The sequence below is a fragment of the Drosophila pseudoobscura genome, chromosome X (assembly GCF_009870125.1).
Source record: "Drosophila pseudoobscura strain MV-25-SWS-2005 chromosome X, UCI_Dpse_MV25, whole genome shotgun sequence".
Lineage (NCBI taxonomy): Eukaryota > Metazoa > Arthropoda > Insecta > Diptera > Drosophilidae > Drosophila > Drosophila pseudoobscura.
Genome location: NC_046683.1, coordinates 63,209,943 through 63,236,081, shown reverse-complemented (window position 1 = coordinate 63,236,081; position 26,139 = coordinate 63,209,943). Strand labels below are relative to the sequence as shown.

At 48.9% G+C, this 26,139-nt stretch overlaps 3 protein-coding genes across 5 annotated transcripts; 2 read left to right on the top strand and 1 right to left on the bottom strand.

The window, feature by feature from the left end:
- Window positions 1-16,426: 16,426 nt before the first annotated feature.
- LOC4811978 (uncharacterized) lies at window positions 16,427-17,399 on the top strand. The gene is made up of 2 exons (XM_001352835.3): window positions 16,427-16,703; window positions 16,763-17,399. The coding sequence occupies exons 1-2, from the start codon at window positions 16,684-16,686 to the stop codon at window positions 17,238-17,240; spliced, it is 498 nt and encodes a 165-aa protein (XP_001352871.2). The 5' UTR covers window positions 16,427-16,683; the 3' UTR covers window positions 17,241-17,399.
- Trhn (tryptophan hydroxylase) lies at window positions 17,280-19,739 on the bottom strand. Of its 2 annotated transcripts, XM_015188450.2 has the most exons (8): window positions 19,523-19,739; window positions 19,090-19,453; window positions 18,850-19,015; window positions 18,731-18,781; window positions 18,366-18,647; window positions 18,184-18,310; window positions 17,885-18,117; window positions 17,280-17,820 (listed from the first exon to the last, which is right to left on the bottom strand). In XM_015188450.2, the coding sequence occupies exons 1-8, from the start codon at window positions 19,655-19,657 to the stop codon at window positions 17,529-17,531; spliced, it is 1,650 nt and encodes a 549-aa protein (XP_015043936.1). In that variant the 5' UTR covers window positions 19,658-19,739; the 3' UTR covers window positions 17,280-17,528. The 2 variants fall into 2 exon arrangements, with proteins under 2 accessions (XP_015043936.1, XP_001352872.2); XM_001352836.4 differs by having other exon boundaries at window positions 19,090-19,739.
- A 3,425-nt stretch (window positions 19,740-23,164) lies between these two features.
- On the top strand, window positions 23,165-25,550 carry Aplip1 (JNK-interacting protein Aplip1). Of its 2 annotated transcripts, none has more exons than XM_001352837.4 (5): window positions 23,165-23,615; window positions 23,777-24,162; window positions 24,249-24,958; window positions 25,032-25,216; window positions 25,287-25,550. In XM_001352837.4, exons 1-5 carry the CDS (start codon window positions 23,500-23,502, stop codon window positions 25,357-25,359), a joined length of 1,470 nt encoding a protein of 489 aa, XP_001352873.1. In that variant the 5' UTR covers window positions 23,165-23,499; the 3' UTR covers window positions 25,360-25,550. The 2 variants fall into 2 exon arrangements, with proteins under 2 accessions (XP_001352873.1, XP_015043937.1); XM_015188451.2 differs by having other exon boundaries at window positions 23,167-23,615; window positions 24,228-24,958.
- The last annotated feature ends 589 nt before the right edge of the window (window positions 25,551-26,139 follow it).

Here is a 26,139-nt window from a genome sequence, read left to right as displayed (position 1 = left end):
TTGCTCTTTGGAGGAGGTGGTGCCCGAAAAGAGCAAAATTATTGCGAAAGAAAGAAATTGCAACAACTACTCGCCCAGCGAGAGGGGCAGCGGGGCGGTGGGGCGGCGGGGGGGTAGTTGCTGCTGCAGAAAAGAGGAAGGAAGTGCAATGCTGCTGCTGCTGCTGCCGTTGCTGCTGCCGTTGCTGCCACTCGTGTGTGTGCCCCGATGACGTCATGCGGTAGGCGGCGCCTACGAACGCATTTTTAATAGTCGTCGGCTCCATTGTTGTAGGCCTTTTGCACCACGTTTGTTGTTGTTGTTGCAAGTTGTGACAGGTGTGTGTGTGTGCGTGTGTGCGTGCAACCAATAACAACAACTTAAAATATATTCTCCCCCGTGTATATATCCGATGCGATTTTGTTGTAGTATATTTTGCATATTTTATTTCCATTTTGCGCTCTCGCTTTTTTCTGTGTGTGACCTTCGTGTGCCACCAGCTTCGTGCTCGACGCCGATTGGTCGCCGACATATAAAATATATATCAAATATATATATATCTGAATATATATATATATATATATGGGGCGGATATGTGTGTGTGTTCGAGGCCAAAGAAGCGTTGGGGATACGTACAAAATATTTTTTAGGCCCCGCCCGCCTCTGTGGTCCCGATTTCTTCGAGAAAACAAAATGGAGGCCCAAGAAAGAAGCCTTGAGATGTTGCAACCAGATGAGATTTCTCAGAGCTGAAAATCAGGACTCCAGGGTTTCGAGGACTGAATCTTGGGTGCAAGAAACAAAGCCACACGCAAAGGACTCTCTGTGCGGCACCGAAAAGTATGCTGCAATGGATAGGGATTGAATGGATCTCTAAGACATATAGAGATCCATCCCTGAAGAGTGCAAAGGAATAATCAGGGATTCTGATATGATTTCTATTATCTTTACATATCTGGCAGATACCTTCTACCAATCTGCACTTGTAATACACTTAAGGCACCTCTAAGGGCTCTCAAGATCAAGTTCTACCTGGAATAGGTGCTTCTTCAAGGATTTCTTAAAGATTTCTCCCTGACAAATGAACAAAGGCAGGGCTTTGGGCAGGGTAGGCTTTGGAGAATATACTCCCATGATTTCAGTGGAACATGCTCTGTACTCCCCCCCCTCCACCGAACCCTTTGCCGTTGAACTCTGATAACGAAACTGGACCCACGCTGAATCCACGCTTTCGAGGCGGAAATGAAGGCCCTTTCCGCTTTTCACAAGTACAAAGATGGCAAAAAAAAACGAGTTAACTAACAGGTCCCCTGTCCCCTCTCCCCTGTCCCCCTCTCCCCCTTTCTGGGTGCTCTGGGAGAGGAAACTAGCGCGCTTCCGTTCCGTCAGCGGCGACTAGGAAATTTCAAAGTGAAATTACTGCAAGAGGAGCGTGGAGGAGAGCGCGGAGGAGAGCGTGGAGGAGAGCGTGAAGAAAGCAAAAGCATGCTGGGCAGTGGTCTGGAAACCACGTTAAAGGACATCCGCCGGCAAAAGAGCGAAAAGAGTTCGCAATTGCCAAACGGCCAAATGCAAAAAATGCAAAAAAAAACACACCCACACACACTTGCTTCTTACACACACCAATACTTGGGCTTTCTTTTACACCTACAGCGAAGAAGATAAAAAGAAAGAAAAGACCAAATGGCGACAGGAAATGACGAAAGCCACTGAAAGACAAGTCGCAAATGAAGGCTACTGATGCTTGGAATACCCTTTGGAGGGGTTATGTCCCAGGAATAGGCTTCTTCAGGAGCTGTAAGGAACGCTGAGAAGAGGAGAGGAACGATGAAAGTGGACCAAAGACCCTTCAGAGATCTTTCTCCAGGCTAAACTGAAATACAAAAGAATCGGATGAAAGCGCAGCTATACTCGAAGCATGTTGCATTATCTTTCCGAAAGGGTTCTTCGATCTCCAGAAACAATTTTCAAAGCGATCTGATTTGAAGCGAAAGATCCTCCCGATATAAATCTGATATATTTACATATCTAACGATACACAATATATATATGAAATATGGGAATTTCCGCAACATTAAAGGTCAGTGAAAACTGCTTTCCATATGGTTTTGTCCAGATATTATTTTCTAAATTGAATGAAACTTAAATAATTCAAACAATTGGCATATAAATTCATTACTTTTGATTTAAAAACCAATTAAAATAGTTCAAAGTTCCCTTTTTCCACTCTTCTTGGTATTTTTATAGTCATATTTTCCTCTACTTTTTGAATCCGTATAACTTAGGGCTAAGGGCCTAACTTTTCTTCTATTTTTATCTCCTATAAGAAAGATGTTTCTTGATGAAAGTTCTTCCTCAAAGACTCTCTAACATGCTGAACTATCAAGAAAACCCTAGAAAATTGCCCCAATGAATGAATTGGTAACGAAACGATATATTCTTAAACTCTTATTACCCCAGAGTTTGGTAGCGTAACGCCAGTAACCCACGTCAGATCCAGCCGCGGACTTATAGCCAAGAAACAGCAAAGGTATTTACATTTAATATCTTGTAAAATTAACACTCAATACTTTATATATTAGCACACAAAAAGTTTTACAAAAAATGTACCCGATCCGCAGAGATTTGCCATTTTGTACTCAAACCTCGAAAACCACTTCTGTTTTTTGGACAGTTTATATTTTGGCTTATATCTTTAGAACCATACATTCGATATCTGTCATTTTTTTGATGAATATAGGGCTAACCAAATATTAATCAACTAGAATAATTTTGTTTTCAAAATATAACTTTTTCATTATTTTTTTAACCATTTTAATTTACGAATGTAAAGTAACGTTAGAACGGGAATGCCCTTATTTAAACATCTCCCGATTTTAATCAGATAAATGTTAATATACGTATGTGTGGCCGCCAATATTCAGATTAATCTTTTCTTATTTTATTTAATTATTAATCATATTTACTCCATTATTTATAAATTTCAAACATTTGTAAATCGATTTCGATAAATATTTGTAACGTGAAATATATTTAAAATATTTGTTCTTTTGCCGAAATCGAATTTCTATCGAAAAGAATCGAATTGTCGTCAATCGGGATAAAAGAAACAGGAATCGTAGGCAATAAATGTTTAACAAAAAACACAAAATAAATTAAAAGTGGGCTAAGTTGGACTGTTCTTGGCCTTAGAACATCCACGATTTTGCCGCATTACTGAAATCTCTTTAAATAAATAAATTAGAGACTTACAAACTTCGATCCCTGACCGACACTCCCTTCGAAAAGGGAACGCAATTTGCAAGAAAAACTTAGTCAAAACAGAGACCTACTAAAAGCCTACTGGATGCAAGAGGTGGTGTTGGGGGGGGGTGGGGCAAAAGGATATTGGAATACGGCCATCGCCCTGCTGTGGCGTGTCCCTTCGAAGTGGACAACAAACCTCTCAAACTTTTGCCAGTTTTGTGCAAAGCGTCTCTCGAAAGGCCCTCGAAGGCCTCTCGAAGCTCCTCTTTCCTGCCAAAAGGGAGAAGAGAAAGCAACAGTAGAGCCGCCTTCAAGATTTTGAAGTGGAAAAGCAGGCCAAAGCAGAGCCCAAAGACAGAGAACAGATAGAAAAAACACATACAGGGATGCGCTGGGGCTGGCTTCAGGGCATTAGCCAGGGGATTGCATTGGTAACTGACAAAACTTTGAGCAAGAAGAAGGTGCTCTAGGACTTAGGACTCCTAAAAAAGATCCTTGAAGATCCAGAGTGCGGCTAAGGGCGGTCCTCAGCTTTCGCAGAGGAAGGCCTTCTTAAAGTATGGCTCATGCTGGAATCAACGGCCAGCGGCGCAGGAAAAAATGGCTATTGAGAGACTGGCCACAGTGCCACAGGGGGAGTGGGCGGGGGCACTCACATTCGTGGCGGGGCAGGCAACAATAGAAGTAGCCACATCAGTGGCTGTGGCAGTGGCAGTGGCAGTGGCAGTGGCAGCGACTGGCCCTCGAGGTCCTTTCTGGTTCTCCCCGAGCCGCCTCGGTCAATTGGGTAGCCCCCGCCCCCGTCCCAGCCACCGCCCTCTGGCGTCACCAACTTTTCTTGTTGGAAAATTGCGCATACGCGACGTCGTCGCCCATCATCGTTGTCGTTGAGCCGGCGGATAGGATAGGTAGGAGGAGATGGAGACGGAGATGGAACTGAAGCTAGCGGCGGCGATGGGCAGATGCCTCATCCTTCGACAAAAAGAAAGGAGTTTTCTCTGCAGTTTTATTTCCTGGCTCTGGAGGATGGAAAACGTGCTGCGCCCTGGCTAACAAAAGAGTTTCTAATGATTTTTGCGCCATGTTTGTTGTTGGCACTGCTGCCACTGCCACTGCCACTGCCACAGCCACTGCCACTGCCGCAGCCACTGCCTGATGGCAGTGCCTGATGCCATTGCTGGTGGTAGCACTGCTGATGCCTGCCTCTGGTGCCTGGAGAGGACACGGAAATGAAAATCGAAAGAATTGTTGACCAGGAGGCCGTTGCTGCTGAGGCCTCCCCCTCCTCCACCTTCATCCTGCTGCCGTTGCAAATGCAAATAAATTCAATCGATAGCTGGTCCAAGTTGCCACTGCCGCTGCTCCATGCATGCGTCTGCTGCTGCATTGTTCGTGCCACATATACGGGCGGGGGGGGGGCCTGGCAGGGTGGCTGCCAGACTGTGCCTCCAAGTTGCCGCTCGCGAATCCCATTATTTAGAAAAGCAGAGGCACTCCCCCCCCTGCCCAGTCCCCCCGGCCCCGTCGTCCGGCCTAAGCTGCGAAATGAAAATCCTCTTCGAAGGGGCGTGTGTGGCAGTGGCAAAAGCGGCACGGAAAGGGGACCAATGCTCAAGCCCAAAACCAACAAACGAGGTGGAGTCGGAGGTGGAGGTGGAGGCACCGGCCTCGCCCCGAAGGAGGCTTCGTTCACGAAATTTTCCGTGCGATTTGCAGGCGCAAAATTTCCACCAAAAACCTAAAAGCAAACAGAAAGAACCACGCACTACGCTGAGAGAAAAGCAGACCCAAGACACTGAGAGAAAAACAGACCCAAGACACTGAGAGAAAAGCGAGAGCTGGCTGGCAGGCGAAAGTCGAGGGATTTCTCTCTCTGTGCCCGCAGACCGAAGGGAAATGTCCGCATCTCCACCTGGATTTTCTAGACAACATTTTTGCCCCGGAATATTTTCCGGTAATCGAGTAGGAAATGCAGTGGTTGGGGGGGGGCAGCGGCAGCGGCAGCGCAGGGGCTGCCTTCTCGAGCAGAAACGCAATTTCCAGGCCTCGGAAGACAACAAACAAGAATGTTGTTTGAGGCAAAGTACAATCGAACAGGTAAATGCAGCAGGCTGCAAGTGAGGCAGATCGAAAAGGAGGTGGCACGGCCAGCCGGAGCCTCCTGGAGGATATTCGACCTGCCTTTTTCGGTGTTTGATTATGCGTTTTTGGCTTTGCCTCATTTTCGGCTAACGCCCATGCCTCCGGTCGGTACATCATCTGGATACTGTTTGCATTCGAGTATCCTTTGCCCCATTTCCATTCAGAGTCTGAATTTTTCCTTTAATAAGCCATAAGAAGGAATCCTTCAGCTGAAGGCGGGGCAACCGCAAAAGCTATCTTCAAGCGAGCTCTTATTAAATGGGTATTTAACACTCCAATCTGCAATCTCCAATCTCCAATCTACACTCTCCATTTCCCGTGTTCCCCCCCCCCTTTTCGCCGGGCGCCAACGGCGATGGGGCATGCCAACAAGTGGCTGCTGCCCCATTGTTGCCGCTGCTGCTCCTCTCCCGGCAGGAATTCTATTTCTATAGAAGTCATAAGCCGTTTGTTTTAACACAAATAAATCTGCTAAGCGCCCATCTTTCTAAGCGGAGGAAAGCGTGAAAAGCAGGAAAATCAGCCAGAAGCGGAGCTGGGAAAAGTCTGTGCAGGTCAGTGAATAATGAATGCTCTTCAGTGGATTTCACTCTGCAAAATGCTAAGAATAGCAATCAGCCAATGGTGTATCGAAAGTGTCTTAGAACTGTCCCAAAATTCCCTCCCCGAAGCAGAATCTTTGATACTTTTCGATACAGTCCCAAGGGATAAACCATTCTTTATGGTCTCTGCTCATTTCTACCATGATTTCTGAGCATCAAGTGTGATCTGAACTGATATGAAAGATCTCCTTCCAGAAGGACATAACCACAGGCATATCCAATCGCATTTTGCCTAAAGAAATCATTGCAGCTCTTTTGGATGTTCCATTTTGAAGCGTGATGATCCCTTAATGATGTCGCCATATCTACTAAATAATCCTTAACTCCTGTGGCAGGAATGTAGTCCTTTTGTGTGAAGGGTAAAGTCAACCACAAAGCCAGCGCATTTTTCTGCTCCGTTGGCTGCTGTGTTTTTCCTCCTCGTCGTTTTTTTTTTTGTTTTTTGCTGTGTTCTGTTGTTGCCACAAGCAAAGCACGCGACGACCCAAAAGGCATCCCAAGCTTGTCAGCCTGTCACCCAGAGGCGGCGGCAAGTACCACCAGCAAGTGCCACAGCAGCCACAGCAGCCACGGCAGCCACAGCTGCCTGTGTGCCACAGATTCCGCGAGGCATTTGTTGTTTCTATATGTACGATATATATATATATATATAGAAAAAGATTTTATGTTTTTATGCCACTTACTGGCTGGGCGACACCACGCCGTGGCGTCCCTTGGCTGGGGCTGTCCTTAGGATAAACTCCTTGCCACACAGTGGGGCACATACCTCCGAGAGAGAATTGTATAAATTTGTGTGCGTGAAAATATAAAAAACCTCGTCGTTGTCGTTTGTCGAGGTTGCAGTTGAGTGGATCTCTCCCCGTGCGGCGGCTGTGGCAAGCTGTGGCAAGCTGCGGCACGCGGCACGCCTCTTGGGCAGCACCAGCACCAGCACCAGAACCAGCAGCGGCACTTCCTTCCATCCAGTGGCAGCGACAGTGGCAGTGGCTTTTGGGGCATGAAGAGCAGCCGCTGGAATCCAGTGTTGGCATCTCACACTTAAGTGTTATTTGTCTACGTTTACATGGGGCTAAGGGATGTGGCATGTGGCATGCGGCAAGCGGCAAGTGGCAAGCGGCATGCGGCATGTGAAATCTGTGGATGTCCTGGGCGTGTGCTCTGCTCTGGGTAATTGTGCCCCGCTCATATGTGTGAATTAAATGTGCCGTAAAGGATCCCAATTTTCCGGTCACTTAGCCGACAAACCAGCAGAAACAGAAGGATACTTTGGCAGCGGCACAAAAAGGATATCAGCATCCCTTTGGCTTGGCTCTAATTTGGGGTTCCAGCAGCAGCCGAACGGCAGCATCTTCCACTGCAGAAACAGATGTCCTTGCCGCATAATTTACTTATCCACAATGTCCTCTCACATGACAATTTAATTGCTGACATAATGTCAAACACAGAGCGAACAGGGAAAGGACAATGGGCGAGAGCCAGAGCCAGGGCCAGGACATCCGCTGGGCAAATGTTATCCTTTGCGGTTAACACATTTGCACCGCACTGCTGCCACACGGGCAGGCGTAGGGGGAAGGCACGAGGCAAACAATGTTTTTAATATAAACAAAGTAAAACAAATTAGCGCAGAAAAAAAAAGATATCAAGTGGAGGCCACAGCCACAAGAGCCACAGGATGACCGACCCGGACACCGGACAGGACCCAAACTGGACAGCACCGGAGAAGCGGAGTGTCCGGAGTGTCCGGAGTGTCCGTATCCTGCCCCGTTGACGATGTGTGAAGTGGCTTTTATTTTATTACGTTATCCTTGCCTTAACGGACACATTATTATGCGGCGAGCGTAAAAAACTTATACAAATACACTGCGCAAAAACAATTCCGGTTTCAGCGGTTCTTTGGCTAAAGGAATACCCCTATTGATGATACAATTCCTCTTAATCTTCCTAGAGCTGAGAACCCAAACTGTGTACTCCTTATAGATACAGCAACTATCGACGAATACATGGCAAATGCCGAGCAATCAAATAATCTGGGATAGGCATATACCAGCTGACCCGCCAAAGCCATTTGCGGCAGTATTAGAAACCAGCATATCACAGCATGAATTTCATATGCGAATGGACCTCGGGAGCATGTTTGAAGCAAGTCATTCAATAGTGATACATACCAGCTGACTCGTGTTTGAATTTGAGCGCCTGATGGCACCAATCAGCGCTTTCGGATGAGCGGAACACTCAATATTTGGCTCGTACTCGAATGGGAGACGAAGAAACAAAGCGGATGTTAGTGCTTGATGTACTCGTACTTGTTGGCGTTCCGTTCTTTCAATGCGACTTGCTCACACGCACATTTGTGTTATCTTGATTGATTCGATGGTCTGCTCTTTCTGGTACACCTTTTCGCATGCTCCCAATGTAAGGCTGGTCTTTGTCTTCGAATCACAAAACACCCACACGAATAGATCAACGCATAATTGATTTTTATGGGATTGCGATCTCAGAATTGTGGATCCCGTGGACTCTCAAACCTAGATACCTACAAAAGCACGAATCTTATCTTTTTTGGATATTTTACTTCTCCGAACAAGACTTTAATTTCCTAATACGACATTTGGAATAATCGAGCGTCAATCTACATACTTTCTATGTGGCCGTATCTTCGGTATTTTCTCTAGAGTGGCCGTACACTCATGGATTATTAATCTAAGCTAGAGACGCCGGGCTTTCCTACCACAAATATTTCAATATTTTTCATAGTGTGGATAATGTGGAGAACCAATCGATTACCCTCTCGAAACGCATCCGATTTTTCTTCCAGTGCACATATAAATATATGTATTTATAATGTATGAAAAATGGACTCCCTTCGGTGTGCCGTCCCTTCCATCATCCGTGTGTGTGTGGAGTGTCTTTCCCCTGGAGGTGTGTGCACAATTGTTTTGACTTAATTTGCATGCCCCGTCCAAGGATCATCAGTGCCCTAGCACGGGCTGGCTGCCCCACTGGCTGGGTGTTAAAGGACCCAACGTGTGCTGCTGCTAATTACCAACACACGGCGACGGCGACAGAAGACAGAAGGCGGAGAGAAGAGCAGGACCAGGACCCCCTCTCTCTCTCTCGCTCTCTCTGTGCTTTCGGGCAAACGCACATTAATGACAAGGTGGACAACGACGGCAGGAAGGAGCTGAAAGCAGGCGAAGGTCCAGGGACATTGGCCCAATGACGACGACTGTTGCCGCAGCTAATTAGGAAATTAAATTGACTAAAGTGCCTGAGCGTTTTGCTTGTTTGCATTCCAGGGCAGGGTTCCTTCAGGCGGGGGACGGGGAGTGGGGGCCCTCCTGCCGCCTGGTTATCGGTGTCTCCTATGCTTGGAAAATAAATTTAACGCAAATAAGTTAAGCGAATGTCCAGAGCCACGAATCTCCGCCATTTGATTGATTTATACATCGCTGAATGTGCATCAGGGGGTCGGTGTGGCAGAGTGGCAGAGAGGACGCCTCGAACATGCCACATGCGCCGCGTGGGGTTTTCTTTGCCTCATGGCGCCTGACTCTTGCTTCTCTTTCTGTCTCCTGATTCCCCCGGCTGAGCCCCCCCGCTGAGCCCCCGCTTCCCTGGTTCGATTGCCGCATCGTTTGGCCCCCTCCATGCCGGGCACTATGTGCATATAGTGGCAGTGCGTTGCCTACTTTTAGGCGGCCTGCCATTCATTTTCATTTACTCGGCACTCAGTCGTCGTCCTCGTCGTCCTCGTCGTCGTCGTCGTCGTCGTCGTCATCGTCGTCTCTTTTGGCGCCTACTGCCTCTTGGTCTCTGCTGCCTTCTTTCTGCCTCCTCCTGGAGCCTCCTCTTTTAGCTGCTAGCTGTTTCCCCATTGCTGTTTTTGCCTTCTCCTTCGCCTTATCGTTTGGGGGTTTTTTCGGTATATAACGCGCCGGACGCACCAACGGCTGGCACTGGGAGGCGGAGCCAACGCCGTGGAGAGAGATTCAACACGAAATCAGCAAGAAATAGGAGCAGGAGCAGCAGGGACAGCAGGGGCAGCAGGAGCCGCAGGGGCAGCAGGGGCAGCAGGAGCACCAGGGGCAGCAGGAGCCGAAGGATTAGGTGTACCCCCTTCTTGGGGGGCAGGGACTTTGGCCATTAATTATGATGGACATGCGTTTGTTCGTCTCCCTCCACGCATGGCCAGGAATCAATCAATCTGCGAATCGGATAAAAGTATTATTTACGAAGAAAGCAAACACCACAGAGAATCCTTTGGCGCAAATATCTCTTAAAGATGTGATTGAACAGCAGGCAGGGCCGGATGTCCTGCGTCCCATTCCCCCTTGCCCGCCGGGAGACAAGCACAAAAGATGGAAGGACGATGGAAATATTCCCATTTGTGTGACAGGACGAGAAATGCCAACGAAATGTCCAAATAGAAAAATGTTTTAGCGGAAATTTGATTTTAAAAAGCGTTTTGCCAGCAAATAAATGAGATTATGCGCTGCCCCAAAAGTGCAGGACACACAGGACACACACACACACACACACACACACACAGACACACTCACATGACCAGAGCTCTCTGAGCTCTGCCTTTGCCATTTGCCACATCGCTTGGGGCAAGTGAGGCATTAAAAAATGCAAAATTATATATCAAAGCAGCCAGAAAAAGAAAACCCGAATGCTGGAGAGAAAAGGATGCTCTAGGTTGAAGGTGGAAGGCGGCGGGAGGAAGGAGGAAGCATGGCCTCGCCTCGCCTCATCGCTCCAGCTCCGACGTCCGCTGCATGTCACATGAAATTATTATATCCCTGCCACACATCGCCGCTCAGGACATTGAAAATATTCACAACGTGATCCGGCTGCCAAGTGGCTGGCTGCCCGCCCCCCCCCCCCCCCCCCCTCCACTGCCCCATTCCACTGGCCATGTCCTTGGCGAGGACCACGACGTTGCAGGACAGGATTGACAGAGCCAAAAGCCTTGGCCCGCCTGTCCTGTCCTGTCCTGTACGGTCCTGTCCGGGCCGGGCCAACGAGCCATGCAAAATAAAATACCAACACGAAAAAAATGCGAAATTTTGTTAGAAAATTGCAAAAAATTACATACATATTTGGTTTATGTGCCAGCAACAAGGAAAATGGGGGGGGGGGAAAGCAGCCAAAGATAGAGGAAAACCCTGGCGGGTGGTGCGGGGGGCGGGGGGGGGGGGGGGACGAGTGGTTTGCAGGGGTCATGTCACAAAGGACACAACGGGGCAGGAGTGCTTATGGTAATGCACTGCGCTGGCCTGCCGCCTGCCAATGTCGCTCGCGATGATGCATCGACCAGGGGTTGGGGGGTTGGGGGTTGTGTGGGGCATGGGGCACGGCGTATGCTTGATTTTGTACTGCATGAAATATAAAAGAGCTACACGGAGATGGAATCACTGAATCCTCCTGGCAGGTACCTGCCGTGGTTCCGATACATCCACCAAAGCCCCCCCCCCCCCCCCCCCCCCCTAGAACCTGCTCTCTTGCTCTTCTGAAAGCGGCGATACCTTGCCAGAAACCTCGTGTTGTAGCTGGTGACACCTCTGAATCTTCCTAGAAACTACCTTCCTTTGAAGCCTCTGCGAGTCTCGTGCCTCTTGCAACCTTAAGTGCTTTCGGGGAGCCACACGGTGATCTCCCTCCTAATTGATGGCATTGCTGTGGCTTCAGCCAGCAATTAGGGCTTGTCCCCCAGTATCCTCCAGTGTCCTCTATTGTCCTAATAAAAACATCTTAATAAATCAACTTGCAGCAAACGCTGGACGCTAGCGAGGCGCAATGGGGGGGGCGGCTGGATGCTGGCCTCCCCCAGAAAGAGGGAGGAATTAGATGCTGCCCAGACATAATCAGGGGGCAGCAGACAATACGCGTCGTCCCTCAAGTTCATATTTCAAATTCCGCGATTCTCAACCACCTCCATGCCCCCCCACCTCCTGGTGTCTGCAGTTTTTTCCCCATTTTCCATAGGGGGGGGGATGGACACAGGTGTGGGGCAGGGGCAGCAGCAGCAGCAACCCCTTCAAAACACTTATCGCATTCAACATCATTTGCATGCGGAGTGGAGTGTTTTTCGGAGAGAGCGAAACAAATAAAATCTAGAAATAAATTAGAGAAAAACAACAACAAAAAATAAAGAAAATCCAAACGGAAATGTTTGCCTAACAAAAAACCAAAGAGGCGGTGGGCGAGTGGGCGAGTGGGGGAGTGGCAGTGGCGTGTGGCCATATGTAGTATATCCCCAAGCATATAGCCCCCAACAAATATGTGGCAGACCTCTGGCCAAATCGTAGTTGATTTTTTGCAATCTGCAGTTTTCTGGTCCTTTGTGTTTCGAAAAATGTTGCCACAGACTCGAACTCCGGAGTCGATTGCGGACTTGAACGGGTGGGGGGGGTGGGGAGCCATCAGGCGACGTCATCGGCAAACAGGAGAAGGAGTTGCTCCGACTCCAGCTCCAGCGGAATCCCTTTCTAGTCGTCGTTTGTCTGCGGATCTGCGCTTCGACTGCAGCAGCAGTCAGTGCCTGTCTGGACACGTAGTACTCCAACTCCGACTCCAACTCCGACTCCGAGTCCTGCTCCCAGACCCAGACCCATGTCCATGTCCATGTCCATGTCGTAGTCGCCGTCGTCGTCACCTCGCGACGCATTCGTGGCACTCGCGTTTAATCAGCGGAGTTTTCCAGGAGTGGAAAGGGGGAGAGAGGGCATCCCCCACACATCTCTGCCTTCGTGCAAGTTGGATTTTTGGCCATCATCATTTATTGTTAGTGGCTGTGGCCAAAAATACAGACTGCTGCTGCTGCTGCTGCTGTTGTTTAGATTTCTTTTGCCCCCATCCCCGGCCCGTGCAGAATCCTCCTCTGGTTTCCACCCGTTTCAATATTTGCATGTGCCCCATCCTCCCCCCAGCATTTGCCTGGGGATTGGGAATTATTTCCTGCTGCTGCTGCTCCTGCTGCTGCGGTTCCATCATATATCATCTACAGAGGAACACCTTGCCGGACTTGCCCCTTCCTTCCTCCGATTTAAGCTCCAAGTGCTTCCTCCTCTGCCCCTCTGCGCGCTCTCTCTCTCTTTCTGTGTGAGTTTTTATGCATTTTCATTATTTTCAATTTCCATTTTGTTGTTCGCCAATTTATTAAGCGATTTTCGTTATTTCGTTAGCTTTCCTTTCTCCATTTTTTTTCACCGATTTTCCATTCGGTTTTCAATTTGCATTTAAGCTGCTCGCTGGCTCGTCTGCTGGCTCGTCTGTTGGTAATCTTTAAGGCGCCCTGGCATCCCTTCAATTATACTTTTGGCCAATCAAGTCGCACATTTCACTTGAGCAACAAGTGGCTGGCCAGGCACTTGGTGGCACGACTCTGTGGCTGCGGCTGTGGCTGGGGCTGGGGCTGGGGCTCCGGCAAATGTCAGCCAGAAGTGCAGCAAACATGCAGCAGCAGCCAGGAGATGCAGGAATCCCCATAAGAACCAAGGACTCCGCCTCCAACCATTCCCCAGTCGAAGGCCAAGGACTGCTTCCATTTCCCAGTCGAAACGAGCAAGGACTCGGGACTCCTCCCCATTCGAAAGCCAAGGACCCAAGTACTGGTGGCAACACACAATTAACCGACGAGACCTTCTCTTCGCCTCGTCGACTCTCTCTCTCTCTCTCGCTCTCGCTCTGTGTGGGACTTGTGCAGCTTCCTTGAATGCCCCAAGCTGTGGCAGGAGTTGGGGGAGGCCATTTTTCAGACTGGACACTTGAATGAGCATTTATCCCTGCTCTCGACCCTCAAATCCCTGGATCCCTGGATGCCTGGGTGCCTGCTCCTGCTTTTGACCACAATTGTGTGTCAAGGCCGTCGTCTGGCTGCTGCTGCTGCTGCTTCTGTTGCTGCCGTTTCCTGCTCCAAGACGATGCCAAATGATGAGGACGATAACGTCTCCATTTCCACCCAAGCAGAATGTGTGTGCGAATGGGAGAAGGAGCTCTGTGTGCTGCCCTGCCAGTGCGAATGAGAAACGAAGCTGTGTTTTGTGAATGAAAGCAAGGAGCGGCAGCAACAGTCTGTTCTGTAAATGAGGAGAAGGAGCTGTCTGTGTGTGTGTGTGTGGCAGGAAGTGTTTTGTGGCACACACAAACAGCCAGAGAGAATGAGGAGACAAATCAGTGCCTTCCCATCCTCTGGCTCCTTATTGTCGACATTCTTGGGGAATACCTTTTGGCAGCTCAGACTTGTCTGCCCCTGCCCCTGCCCCAGCCCCAGCCGCATGCCCCCGTGGCCCATCATCATCCCTACTTTTGTTTGGCTGCCAACTTTCTGGCCTCCTCGACCCCACCCCACCCTCGTCCCTGAGTCCTCTGTATCTTTGCTGTTTGTTCGTTTGATTGTTTGTTGTTAGCCTTTCCGTTGTGTGGCTCCAGAAAATTGTGTGAAAATTGTTTTCTTTCCATCCCAGACCCATTCCGCCCTCGGGGGCTGTGTTTAAGATTCTGTGGTTTGTTGTGCATTTTGTAAATAATCTTGTTTTACACACACCTCCCGCACCGCCCCGCCCCGTCCCGCCCCACCCGAACGAACAGGGACTCGTAGCCGGATCCTGCCTGTCGACTGGACGCCAGCCGGACGACAGTGGTCAAGCCTCTCGACCCTTGGCTCTGGACTTGTGCATAATTTATGTGGGAATTTCTGTGGCGTCTCTGTGTTGCTTAAGAATTTCCTCAGGATGGACACCTCCTCTCTCTCTCTCTCTCTCCCTCTCTCTCTGGTGTGTCTGTGGCACAAAGTCAACTACTGTTGATGGGATAGGCCTTCATTCAGTTAACAAATTAAGTGGTTCTTGCGGTGCGGTAGACAAACTGTTGATTGGCTGTGGACGGGTGTCCTTTGTCGTTTGGTTGTCCTTTCTTTTCGGTATGCACTGGAATGGGGAAATATCTAGTATCTACACTTTACTCAAGTTCTAGGAACGTGAAGAAAGTGTATCTTCTGGACAGACAAGAGAAATGTTACAAGAAATGGGGAGCCTTTTCTAAGAGCTCCAGAATTTCGTTATATTCTTTACATTTTGGATTATCATCAGACTAATGTCTTAAGAATTAACTTTTTCTAATGAAAGTGCCTTAAAATTGTATTAAGGAGAAAGAGCTTTTGATGAATAAAGCTTCAGGAAAAGCTGTTTTGTTACTTTAAACTTTATAAAAAAGTACACCTTATGGAATGAAAAAGAGCTTTTCGTTAATTAAGCTTTGGGCAAAGCGGTTTCGCTATTGTGAGCTTTATTAAAAGGTTCGCTTTTTAGGGAAAGGAAAATAACTTTTCGTAAAGAAAGCTTCTTGGAAAGCTGTTTCGTTTTTGAGAGCTTTATACAAAAGGGCACCTTTTTGCAAAGCTATAGAGCTTTTCGCGAATAAAGCTTCCGAAAACGTTACAATAAGCTTTCTAAAAAGGTGCATCTTGTTGGAAAAGAAAAGAGCTTTTCGTAAAGCAAGCTTAAGAAAAAGCGGTTTCGTTACTTTAAGCTCATGAAAGGTGTTGAAAACCTGGAAAAAGAGAGCTTTCTGTCCGTTAAAGCTGTTATACAAAGCTACTAGTGATGAAAGCACATTTTTTGTACCTTTCTAGCCAAGAAAATCACTGCAGAATTTGATGAGAATTTTTGGAGCACAGACAAAACTTGTTCTAGAGTGGGTTCCGTTCCAGGGTCCGTGTTGCAGGTAGAGTCATTGCCACAAGACAGTCATGGTGGAAGGGAGACAGAACAGAACCTCTATCTCTATCTGGAATGTGGATTAAGAACCCAAGAAAGCCCAGGCACACACACACACACACACACAACGTATTGACAAAAACTGCAGGTGTCTGGGTGGAAGAGATCTCTGGCAGAGATTAGAGAAGCGGAACGGAACGGAGCACTACTCGTAATCTAAGGCCGGCCAGCACACGGACCTAGAACATGGGACAGACCGTTCGAACCCGAAACATCGCCCCATGCCCATACCAATGGGTAATCTCATACTCAGGGAATGAACACTGAACACTCATACAGTTCATAGGAATGGGAATGGGAATGGGGATGGGAATGGGATTGTGAATATGGTTCCAAAGTGCACGAAAGAGAGACGGCAAACATTACGTAGTTTCCAAGCGATTCAGAGTTATTTTGACGCCGTCGTCGTCCCATAGAAAAAGTGATCCATAAAATTGTGATCGATAAGGAGGAGGTCTTATCACAAGAGAAGCCGAGAGAGAGAGAGAGAGAGAGGGAGCCAAAGAATGAGAAGCGAAAGAGAAGAACAGAGACAGCACCTCCAATGAACTGCAGACACATAAAATACTAATAATAATAATCTCATGGACTTGAATGAGGGATGGGATCATATCTACACAAGCATTAGCATTGGAACTGCAGCCTTATCGCCTGCCGAATGTTTAAGGAATGGATGGGCGATCCACTGCTCTGGCATTCAGTTGGTTTCAAGCAGCGGAATAGAGCAGTCGAAGCGGAACATCTTTTTCTGAGAGAGAGTGAACGAGCGAGACGTTGACAGGGTGCAGGTGCAGGTTGTTCACATGTGCTCGAAGCATAGAAACTAGCAAATAAATCAGCAGATCGGCCAGATCTATAAGCAGAAAGCCAGTGACTGGACTGATAAGGCGTGGCACTTCTCTAGTGCAAAAATATATTTAGAACTACAGCCCAAGATGTTTTCACACACAGTGAGGTGCGTGCATTGGCTCTCCCTGCGATTGCCCTTACTAATCCCACAATCCTCCATTATAGGGTCTTCAAGATGATGTACATTGTGGCGGGGATCCTCATCAGCAATGCGGAAATCTGTGACACAGTCGATCGCATACAAATCGCGCCACGCGTCGATCTCAAGCCGGAATTTGAGCAGCGCGCCCTGACCTTTGGCGGGAACTCTGGGTCAAGATCGGGCTCTCGCTCGCGCTCGCACTCTCGCTCGAACTCGGGATCGAGCTCCGGAGAGGAATCGGGCGAGAGGAAGCGCGGCCGCCGTGTGAGCGTCACCGGACTGGCCGGCGGTGTGGTGCGTGGCGTGACGTCCCAGGTGTCGAAGCGCGTTGGCCATCGCTTCGGTTGGCTGTACGACGTGCGGCTGATACTGCAGCAGTGGCGCTCGTTGGCGCTCAGCTTCAACCTCTGGACGATCCCCAACTTTATTGTCGAGTGCGTGACCAGCTACATGAGCAAAAAGCTGCTCATCAACAGCGACTGTGATATGATCTACAAGTAGGATACTATACTCCCCTACTCATACAAGTGCAAGTGCTAGTTCGGTACACCAAGATGCTGCGACTTTTATTACTTGTATTACTTGTATTTATAATAAGTGCCTTTACATTTAGATAGTTTTAGGCTTTGCAAATAAACAACAATTAGTTATAGACAAAGAGATGCACGGGTATACGATATATATTGCATATACGATATATGGTGTATAGTAGATTGTATTGTAGTTTCGTTTCTAAACAAATGGTCCCAAATACTCCGATTGCGTTTCCCCGATCTGCCATCGAGATCCCTAGTTCTCCTCCGCCGTGGAGTTGTCCGAGTTGTCGGGACTGCTGGCTTTGCTTCCGGAGGCTGCTCCGCGTACATTCAGGCTGTTGTGCAGCATATTGGCTATGCATTCCACGTCCAGATTGTCATCGGTGGCCGATATCTTCCTCAGGGCTGAGCACACGATGCTCAGGTCGCCCTTGAGCTCACTGACCACCGCCGTGATCTTCTGGGCATTCGAGAGCACCTCCACGCTCATGGTGTACGGATTGTAGCGCACACCGAACGGACGCTGAATGCTGTCGGCGAAGGCCCTGAAGGGGAGGAACTAGCTGTGGAAGTGGGATGCCACACATCTCTCAGAGGGAAGACTCTTACCGCATTTGCTCCTTGGCCTCTTCGAAGGAGTCCGTATAGTAGTAGGCATTCTGGTAGGAGGTGATAATGCACTCCTCCTTGCAGGTGAACTCCGGATCGAACTTCTTGATCTTCGGTCCGGCGGTGATGGCATGCTGCAGCTCTGCCACAGAGCTCAGCAGACCTGCTCCATACACCTTGAAGCTGCTGTCCGCCTGCTTGCAAAGCCCGAACTCCACAGTGAAGAAATAGAGCTAGCAACGGAAGATGGAGGATGGAACCTTAAGGAATTGAAAGGAATTTAAGCCCCAAAAACCCACCGTCGCCAACTTCTCAATGTCCGCATCGCTGGCCCCCAAGGACGCCAGGCCGATCTCCTGCGAAAACTGAGCAAAACTGGAGTTTGCCAGCAGCGGCATGTGGCCCAACAGCTCGTGGCAGCAGTCCCTGCAAGCAAAGGCATAAGAAAAGCCCCCCGCGGGATAGCAGCCGGAAAACTCACGGTTCGGGAGTGTAGAACGGATCCGAAGAGTGCCTGATGTACTGAGTGCAGTGGAAGATGCGGAATGCCAGGCCCGAGAGGAAGTCCCGCGGCGAGAGGTACCCGGCCACAGGACGCAGCTGGAAGCCCGTCTTCCGTTTCAGGTACACGCTCACGTCCTGCAGCTGTGGCACATTGTCCGCCCGATAGCCGCAGTACTTGACCAGGTCCGGCCAGTTCTCCATGTACTCCGGCACGGCGTGCAGCACGTATAGGCGGTGCAGCTCGAGGAAAACAGTGCCCCTTCGAAGGAGAAAGTTTTCGCAAACCAAAATCAATCTGTGCCCCCACCAGGGCCAAGGCGAAAACTCAATTGGAAAACTTACCAAGTTTTCACTTCTTCGGGTGTGTACTGCACGCGTGGAATGGGACTGCCGCTGCATGGGGGGTGGGAGGAGAGGGGATGCGTGATGTGGCAAGATGGGGCAGGTGTCGTGTCACTTACTGCTTGAAATTGTTGGCTATGGCCGAGAACTGTTCGCGCCGCTTGCGGTACACGGGATCCTTGAAGCCCGGATGGTCGGCATCCAGGTCGGAGCCATACATCAGGACATTCTGGGCCTTGTCCAGGTCGGATATCTTCCGGGGGAACCAGACCATGTCGCCGAAATCTGAACCGAAGCGGAAGATCCCCGAGAATATATTTCCGCGCACTTTTCCGAGATCCGCATGCGAGAAAACTCACCGAAACTGGAGCAAGCGGAGAGCGATGGGGCCCTGGACATGTGACTCGTGGCATTCACGGACGTATAGCTAACGGAGGCCACCTCCCGATTGAGCATCTTCACCACCTGATCCAGGCGACGGGGATCGCACTCGACATCCACCAGGACGTCCGCCTGATTGGTGCCCATCTCCAGGGGCGACAGCTCCAGGTGCAGCACGTTGATGCCCAGCTCCTGGAAGACCTGCAGGGCCCGCGCGAGATTTCCCACCTGATTGCGGAGCGTGAAGATGATGGAAATGCGCTCGCCAGGTGAGTGCTGCCGTGAGGTGTCCACCGGCCCGCCGATGGCCAATCTGGGCGGTGGCTCCACCGCGCTGCGATCCTGCTTGTGAGGAGGCGAAAAACATAGAAAATTGTCACCAGGGGCCGACGCGTGCCGCGAGAGACTTGCATGCGACTTGGATGCGGCGGCCACAGAGGCCTCCTTTTTGATTTGATGCAGCGGACTGCCCTGCTTGACGGCCCACTCCTGTTCGCCGCTCCTGTAGAGCCACAGGCCGAGGAGACTCTTCCCTGAGGCACTCATCACTGGACTGCACTGCACTAAAAAAAAGGTTCGGGAGATTTCTTCGCACGGGGCACACGCGTCGGATGCGCAACTCTGCGACAACTGCAAGATCCTGCGGCTGTGGCAGCCCTTTTATAGGCGGCCCGCAGAGCAGTGGCTGTGCCCCATGCCCATGCCCCATGCAATCGCAGAGGAGGCACACATATACATATTCAATTGTATTTATTAAGTGTGTGCGTGGCATGGCATAGAGATAAATTCGTTGAAGAATATAAAAGCTACAAGTGAGAGCCACAGGCCCCACCTCCTGCGCTTCTGGGGGTTGGGGGTTGGCTCGGCTCCTTTTTCTGATTGGCCAAATCATCCTGGAATCAGGCTAAAGCGTTAACGCATGACGTCATGATACCCTGCAACAGAAGCACCTCGACTTTCATCTCCAGCCTGCATGGGAAATGTGGCAGGGCATTGCCTGATAAGGATGGATGTGCACCCGCCTTTGTTTCACTTTCTAATCAGCAGCAACAACTTTGAAAGTTCCGAATGGGGGAAGGCTATAGGGCTGAGGGATGTTGGGGAGCTGGTTGGAGTGGGGAGAGTGGGGCGAGTCCTGCGCTTGACTTTCCAAATGCTGAATTTATGCGGGTCTCAGCAGTAACTAACGTACCGTGAGAGGTGCGTACCTCGGCGAACTCCTCCACAAACTCCTTCTAGAAAAATCAATACGCCGAACAGATTCTAAAACACAAATTGAGAATGGTCAAAGGATGGTAATGGTCCCATGGAGGAGATACTGGTAGTGTTGCCACCCACGTGGCAGGAGCGCGCAACCACTTGATGCTTTCATGTCGCCACCGGTGGAGGAGGAGCGACAGAGTCAATAATAGATCCCCGAGTAAATGGCAATTTCTTTTCCGTTCTTTGGGGTTTTCTTTTCTATTGTTTGCGCTTCGAGAAGAGCAAACAGCGTCCCGGGGAAGCCACAGTCATGGCTACTTGACTATTAAAATATGCGAAAGCGGATGCCAATGGGGGAGAGTGCTAGTGCCTTTGGAGTGGCACATTCCACATGCCTCAGGATGCTGATGGAATTGGGTATGGGTATGGGAATGGGAATGGGTGTCCTTGGGCTCATCAGCTGAAGCGATAAACTTAATGGCTGCTGGCTAACTGATTGACCGACAAACGATGCTGTCTGTCGACAGTGCTGGGCTGGTGGGGTCTGCGGGGACGTTGAAACACATTTTATTTGTTCACGAGAGCTGCACAAGCGTTTGATGAATTTATGGTAGCACCGGCACCGGCAGCACCGCCCGAGCCTGTGCCGCAAAGGATACTACATGGCATCCCCTTGCCCCTTGCTCCATTCCCATTCCAATCTGCTAAAAAGGCAGCAGACAGAAACGGAGACCGAGACCAAGACCGAGACCAAGACCGAAACGGAGACGAGGTCACGATGAATGGCAGTTGTTAATTTCCTTGATTTTTCGGCATAATTAAGTTACAGCAACTAATTCGCATGGGGGATGAAATTTTGATTCGACACAATGGGGAACACAAACAACACTTAATATGTTTTCATTGGCTGCTCGTTGCTCAGATGCTCAGATGCCCAGAGCACAAGTTTTAAAGCTATTACAGCATGTGCGTACTATTTTTTCAATAAAATCAGGCAATTTTTGGTATCTAGTGGATGGTTTCTGATTGAAGAACTTTCTTCACCCCAAAATTGTCTAACTTTAAACTTTAAACCCATTTAATCAGTTCTTAACTGAGGGAATTCAATCCAAAAAAGTGTTACCCAGTATACTCAGACCTTGAGGATTATTTTTTCGTGCGAATATACAAAACTGTATGATATTTCCATCAGAAAAGCAGGGAAAAACTATCCATTGCATTAGCTTACTTTGTTTCAATATGAACCACGGGATTCCTCAACGAAAATCAGTTACAGATCTGTAGATTGTATAGTCTATAGTACTCAAAGAGTACTATATAGGGCTATAGGACGAAAATCTGTGGCATGCACAATTTTGAGGATACGGGAAAGCTCGCAGAATCATAGATAGAGACCAAATCTAGCAAATTGCCGAATCTGGATCAGATCGGATTATTATTAAAGCCGGAAGGAACAAATAGTTCCACCCTCTGACTCATTCCCTCTCTTTCACACACACTCTTCATCGTGCAGTGTGCGCCCTCTGACCCTCTGGGGAGCCATACTCACTGAGTATCGGGTATAAATATGTATGTATTTATTACTTATTATTAGAAAACAGTTTTACTTAGACTATGATTAAATATTTTTGGTATTTCTTGGGATTACTACTTCTGTATCTAAGAGTTTACAATATATTTGCTATTTGCTCGAGGGGTGTAGACGTTTGAGTCTGCATGGGATTTGAGTGTGCAGTTATCCTTTAGCTGCTCCGTTTGGATGATTCGACAACCTATCATTGTATCGGCTACTATAGTGGTTTATTGGATACCCCACTATAGTGATGTGGACATCTCCGTCGAGCATGGTGGTCCGAACCCATGAAGGGGCAACTGTCATCGCCCTTAGAGCCTTCGTTTGCTTGATTCATATTTTCTGAGGATATGTCTTCGCTGCACATTCCCAGACTTGAATGGCGTATGCCCAAATGGGCAGTATAATAGCCTTTTACAGACACTTTTTAGGTTTATGACAGCCGCTCTATGTGTGGTCTCCAAGTCAGACTTCCATCAAAGTGGACTCCGAGGTGGCAGTGACTACTCTTGAGGGTTAGATCTGGATCTTCCGCGGATTTTCGGTACACTTGGAGTTGCTCAACAACGACTTTGTAGCAGGTGGATGATGAGCCGGGTAAGAGAATCTTTAGTTTGCATAAAACTCCCTTGTGATAGACTGGGTCGAAGGCTTGTTTCACATCGAGAAACACCCCTGAGGTCTCATCAGCTTTGAGGATGGGTTGAGCAGCTCTAAGTACTTTTACTCAAGAATATTGTTTCGAATATCTTTGAGAATACTAGGAATAAGCTTATCGGTCTGCCACTGATTTGCCTGGCTTCAGAAGCATCACAATCAAGGCAGTGTAAATGTAGTTCACAACATTCTTTATGCCCTATTAATTATTCAGTATTGAATTCCTGATGATTACCTTCAATCCTGGCATTCAATCCCTCCATTCTATTCGAGAAATGCATATGTCTGCACCAAGTCATAATTTTGTTGCCCCTTGTGCAATGCTCCCTCGTTTCATCGGAGATCCAGCCCTGGCAGTGTCTCGCAAGCCAAAGCGCAACAGTATTGCAATTCTGAAGCCACCCCCGAAGCGCATGAGAAGCGGATGTACGGCACAGACGCATGCGCGTTTCCTGTCAACCCCCAAGAGAGAAAGAGAGAGAGAGAGAGAGAGAGAGAGACTCCACCGCCGCAGAGCTTGTAAACAAAAACAAGTTTGGAGAGAGGCCAGAGGGAGAAAGAGAGAATAGAGAGAAAGTTGGACAGCTGAAATTCCTCTGAAATTTCCCCGGAGCAGAGCGGAGCAGCAGTAATACGCGTACGCATACTCGTGTCTGGACATCTGACAGGGCCAGAGCTAGAGCCAGAGCCAGAGCCAAAGCCTCAAGTACTCGTGCGAGAGCCAGGCAGCAGCAGCAGCGAGACAACGTCAAGGAAATTATCGATTTTCGCATGAAGAAGTGAAAATTCTAACTCAATTGGACAGTTCGTTCTGGGAAAACTGTGGAAAAGTTGTCCAATTCCTGGGAGGATTGTCCAGAGTTCCGATTCAGGCAGCTCCTCTAATTGAAGGCACTTGCAACGTCTTGAGTCCGTGTGGGTGTGGCAGCTGGCAGCAGCAGCCCAAGTGTTAGCCATGGCGGACAGTGAGTTCGAGGAGTTCCATAGGCCGATATTTGAGCCACATACGATTGCCACATTTGGAGCAGGTGCAGCGGCCAACAAGAAGAATAATTCCCATGCATTTTACTCGTAAGTAAAAAGAAAAGTCTTTTTTCCCCCGAACGAAACACGTGGCTCCGAAAGAACCTCTGGATAACATTCTTTGAAATATCGAATTTTCAAGATGTTGTTCGCTCGTGTTCTGTCCTTCAATATTCTGTCCTCAAAACAATTCCTCTACTCTGCCTCAGTTTAATTCCCAACGATGATATGGAGGACTCCACCTCCTCGAAGAGCGATGGCGATGGCTCGGACCAGGAGGATGGCATTGGGGGCATGGGCATGGCGGAACGTGAACGTGAGCCCAAGCTGCGCCAAGTGGAGGACGACGAGCTGGGGGATGGTCTCAAAGTCACACTCTCATCGGACGGTTCTCTCGACACAAACGACTCGTTCAACTCACATCGGCATCACCCATTGAACCATCAGGATGCCATTGGCGGCATCATGGGAATGGCCCCCAATGCTCTCTCGTCGGCCCCCGTGACCATTGGCGCCAGCACGGATCTGCTGACTCCGAATGCGGCAGCCACGCGGCGACGTCGCAAGTTGCCCGAGATACCAAAAAACCAGAAATGTAAGTAGACAGAATCCTTGCCCCATTCGTAGCTGAAATCTTACCCACTCATGGCCTTGTTGCAGCTTCCATTCTGCATCTTTTAGGTGGCACTAACTACGGATCGCTGGCCGATGAGTTTCGAACTGGAGGCGGCGGAATCATTGGAGGTCCCTTGGCTGCACCGCGCACCGGACAACAACGCTCATTCCTCTCGCTGAAGTGCGGCTATCTAATGGATGAAGACTCCAGCCCCGATTCGGAGCGGCTGCAGAGCCTGGGGGATGTGGACAGTGGCCACAGCACAGCGCACTCGCCGAATGACTTCAAGAGCATGTCGCCACAGATCACATCGCCCGTCTCCCAGTCACCGTTTCCTCCGCCATTCGGTGGCGTGCCCTTCGGGCAGTTGGAGATGCTGGAGGCCACACACCGCGGACTGCACAAGTTTGTGCCACGACATCATGACGAGATCGAGCTGGAGATCGGCGATGCCATCTACGTGCAGAAGGAGGCCGAGGACTTGTGGTGCGAGGGCGTGAACTTGCGCACAGGAAGGCAGGGCATCTTCCCGTCGGCCTATGCCGTCGACTTGGACTACAACGAGTTCGATCCGACGGTGCAGCTGGTGAAGAAGGAGCGCTATCTGCTTGGATACCTCGGATCCGTGGAGACGCTGGCGCACAAGGGCACCGGCGTGGTCTGTCAAGCGGTACGCAAAATCGTGGGCGAATACGGTGCCTCCCCCACCGGACAGACCTGTATTCTGGAGGTCTCCGATCAGGGACTACGCATGGTGGATCGTTCGGGCCCCAATGTAAGTACTGAATGTCGCTCTAACTGTTAATGAGTCATCCTTCAGGAAGCCTTTGTGTTTCTTCTTCCCTTAGAACAAAAAGGAAAAGAAGCCCTGCATCGACTATTTCTACTCGCTGAAGAACGTCTCGTTCTGTGCATTTCACCCTCGCGATCATCGCTTCATTGGCTTCATTACGAAGCATCCCACAGTGCAGCGCTTTGCCTGCCACGTCTTCAAGGGCTCAGAGTCCACCAGGCCAGTGGCCGAGGCAGTTGGGTAATGTTTGCATTCAAATCAAAAGCTCACAAAGATAAACCTTAACATATATTCTTGTATCCTTCCTCAGACGGGCCTTTCAGCGTTTCTATCAGAAATTCATTGAAACTGCTTATCCCATCGAGGACATCTACATCGAGTAGGATCGGGCACGATGAGCATACGATGTATTTTTTGTGCGGTTATTAAATAATACAAATAAAATTCTACAACAAATGTTTGCCCCTTCATCAAAATGAGAAACTTATAACCAATTTGTATAATCCCGCAAGCTCCATTCAAAATTTGAATACATATATGATTTATCTGTTCCTACAAATGGTGCAACATCCGAGACATGTAAATAGTTAATTTTAGGTTTGTAAATCCCACTCTTGAAACCGCTTCAAGGCAATCAGTAATAGCTTCCCTTTCTAAGAACACACTTTATAAACGAGGACCCAGGACATCACACAACACCACAAATAACTTGAACTCCTGTAAACACTTTGGACAGCCCCAATTTCAGCACAAAACACAGTGAGGCCAAAGTAGTGTCCCAAATTAACAAATAATTACTTCGATTTCTCTCTCTGTTACGAGGCTCAATAATCCCAAGACCCCATCCTCAAACTCCCTAAGTATTACGAGCATCATTCAAAGCCCAGTTTTAGGATGTGTTAATCCAAGCAGTTGTGTGCATACACTCGAATATATATGTATACAAAGAAATATATAAAGAAAATCTATATTAAAACCAAGCAAATTGTCCTTTACTTTCCTTTCCAGCTGATCAAGCCGATCAAAAAGGACCTAGCACGCCCCTTACTGGAGAATATCTAGCAGATTTCCGAATCTGTATTAGATCGGAAGGAACAAAGAAATGGCCGCGGCTGAGCTTCCCTTCCACGCGCCCTCTAATTCTCTCTATCGCTCTATCTCAC

Bases quoted from the DNA above. Each gene is read 5' to 3' on its own strand.
- LOC4811978 (XM_001352835.3), top strand. From the start codon at position 16,684: ATGTTTTCACACACAGTGAG. The intron at 16,704-16,762 runs GTGCGTGCATTG...CCTCCATTATAG, and splicing joins ATGTTTTCACACACAGTGAG to GGTCTTCAAGATGATGTACA.
- Aplip1 (XM_015188451.2), top strand. From the start codon at position 23,500: ATGGCGGACAGTGAGTTCGAGGAGTTCCATAGGCCGATATTTGAGCCA. The intron at 23,616-23,776 runs GTAAGTAAAAAG...ACTCTGCCTCAG, and splicing joins AATTCCCATGCATTTTACTC to TTTAATTCCCAACGATGATA. The intron at 24,959-25,031 runs GTAAGTACTGAA...TTCTTCCCTTAG, and splicing joins TGGATCGTTCGGGCCCCAAT to AACAAAAAGGAAAAGAAGCC.
- Trhn (XM_001352836.4), bottom strand. From the start codon at position 19,657: ATGAGTGCCTCAGGGAAGAGTCTCCTCGGCCTGTGGCTCTACAGGAGC. The intron at 18,648-18,730 runs GTAAGTTTTCCA...TCTCCTTCGAAG, and splicing joins CCCGAAGAAGTGAAAACTTG to GGGCACTGTTTTCCTCGAGC. The intron at 18,311-18,365 runs GTGAGTTTTCCG...CTTTGCTTGCAG, and splicing joins CCGTTCTACACTCCCGAACC to GGACTGCTGCCACGAGCTGT.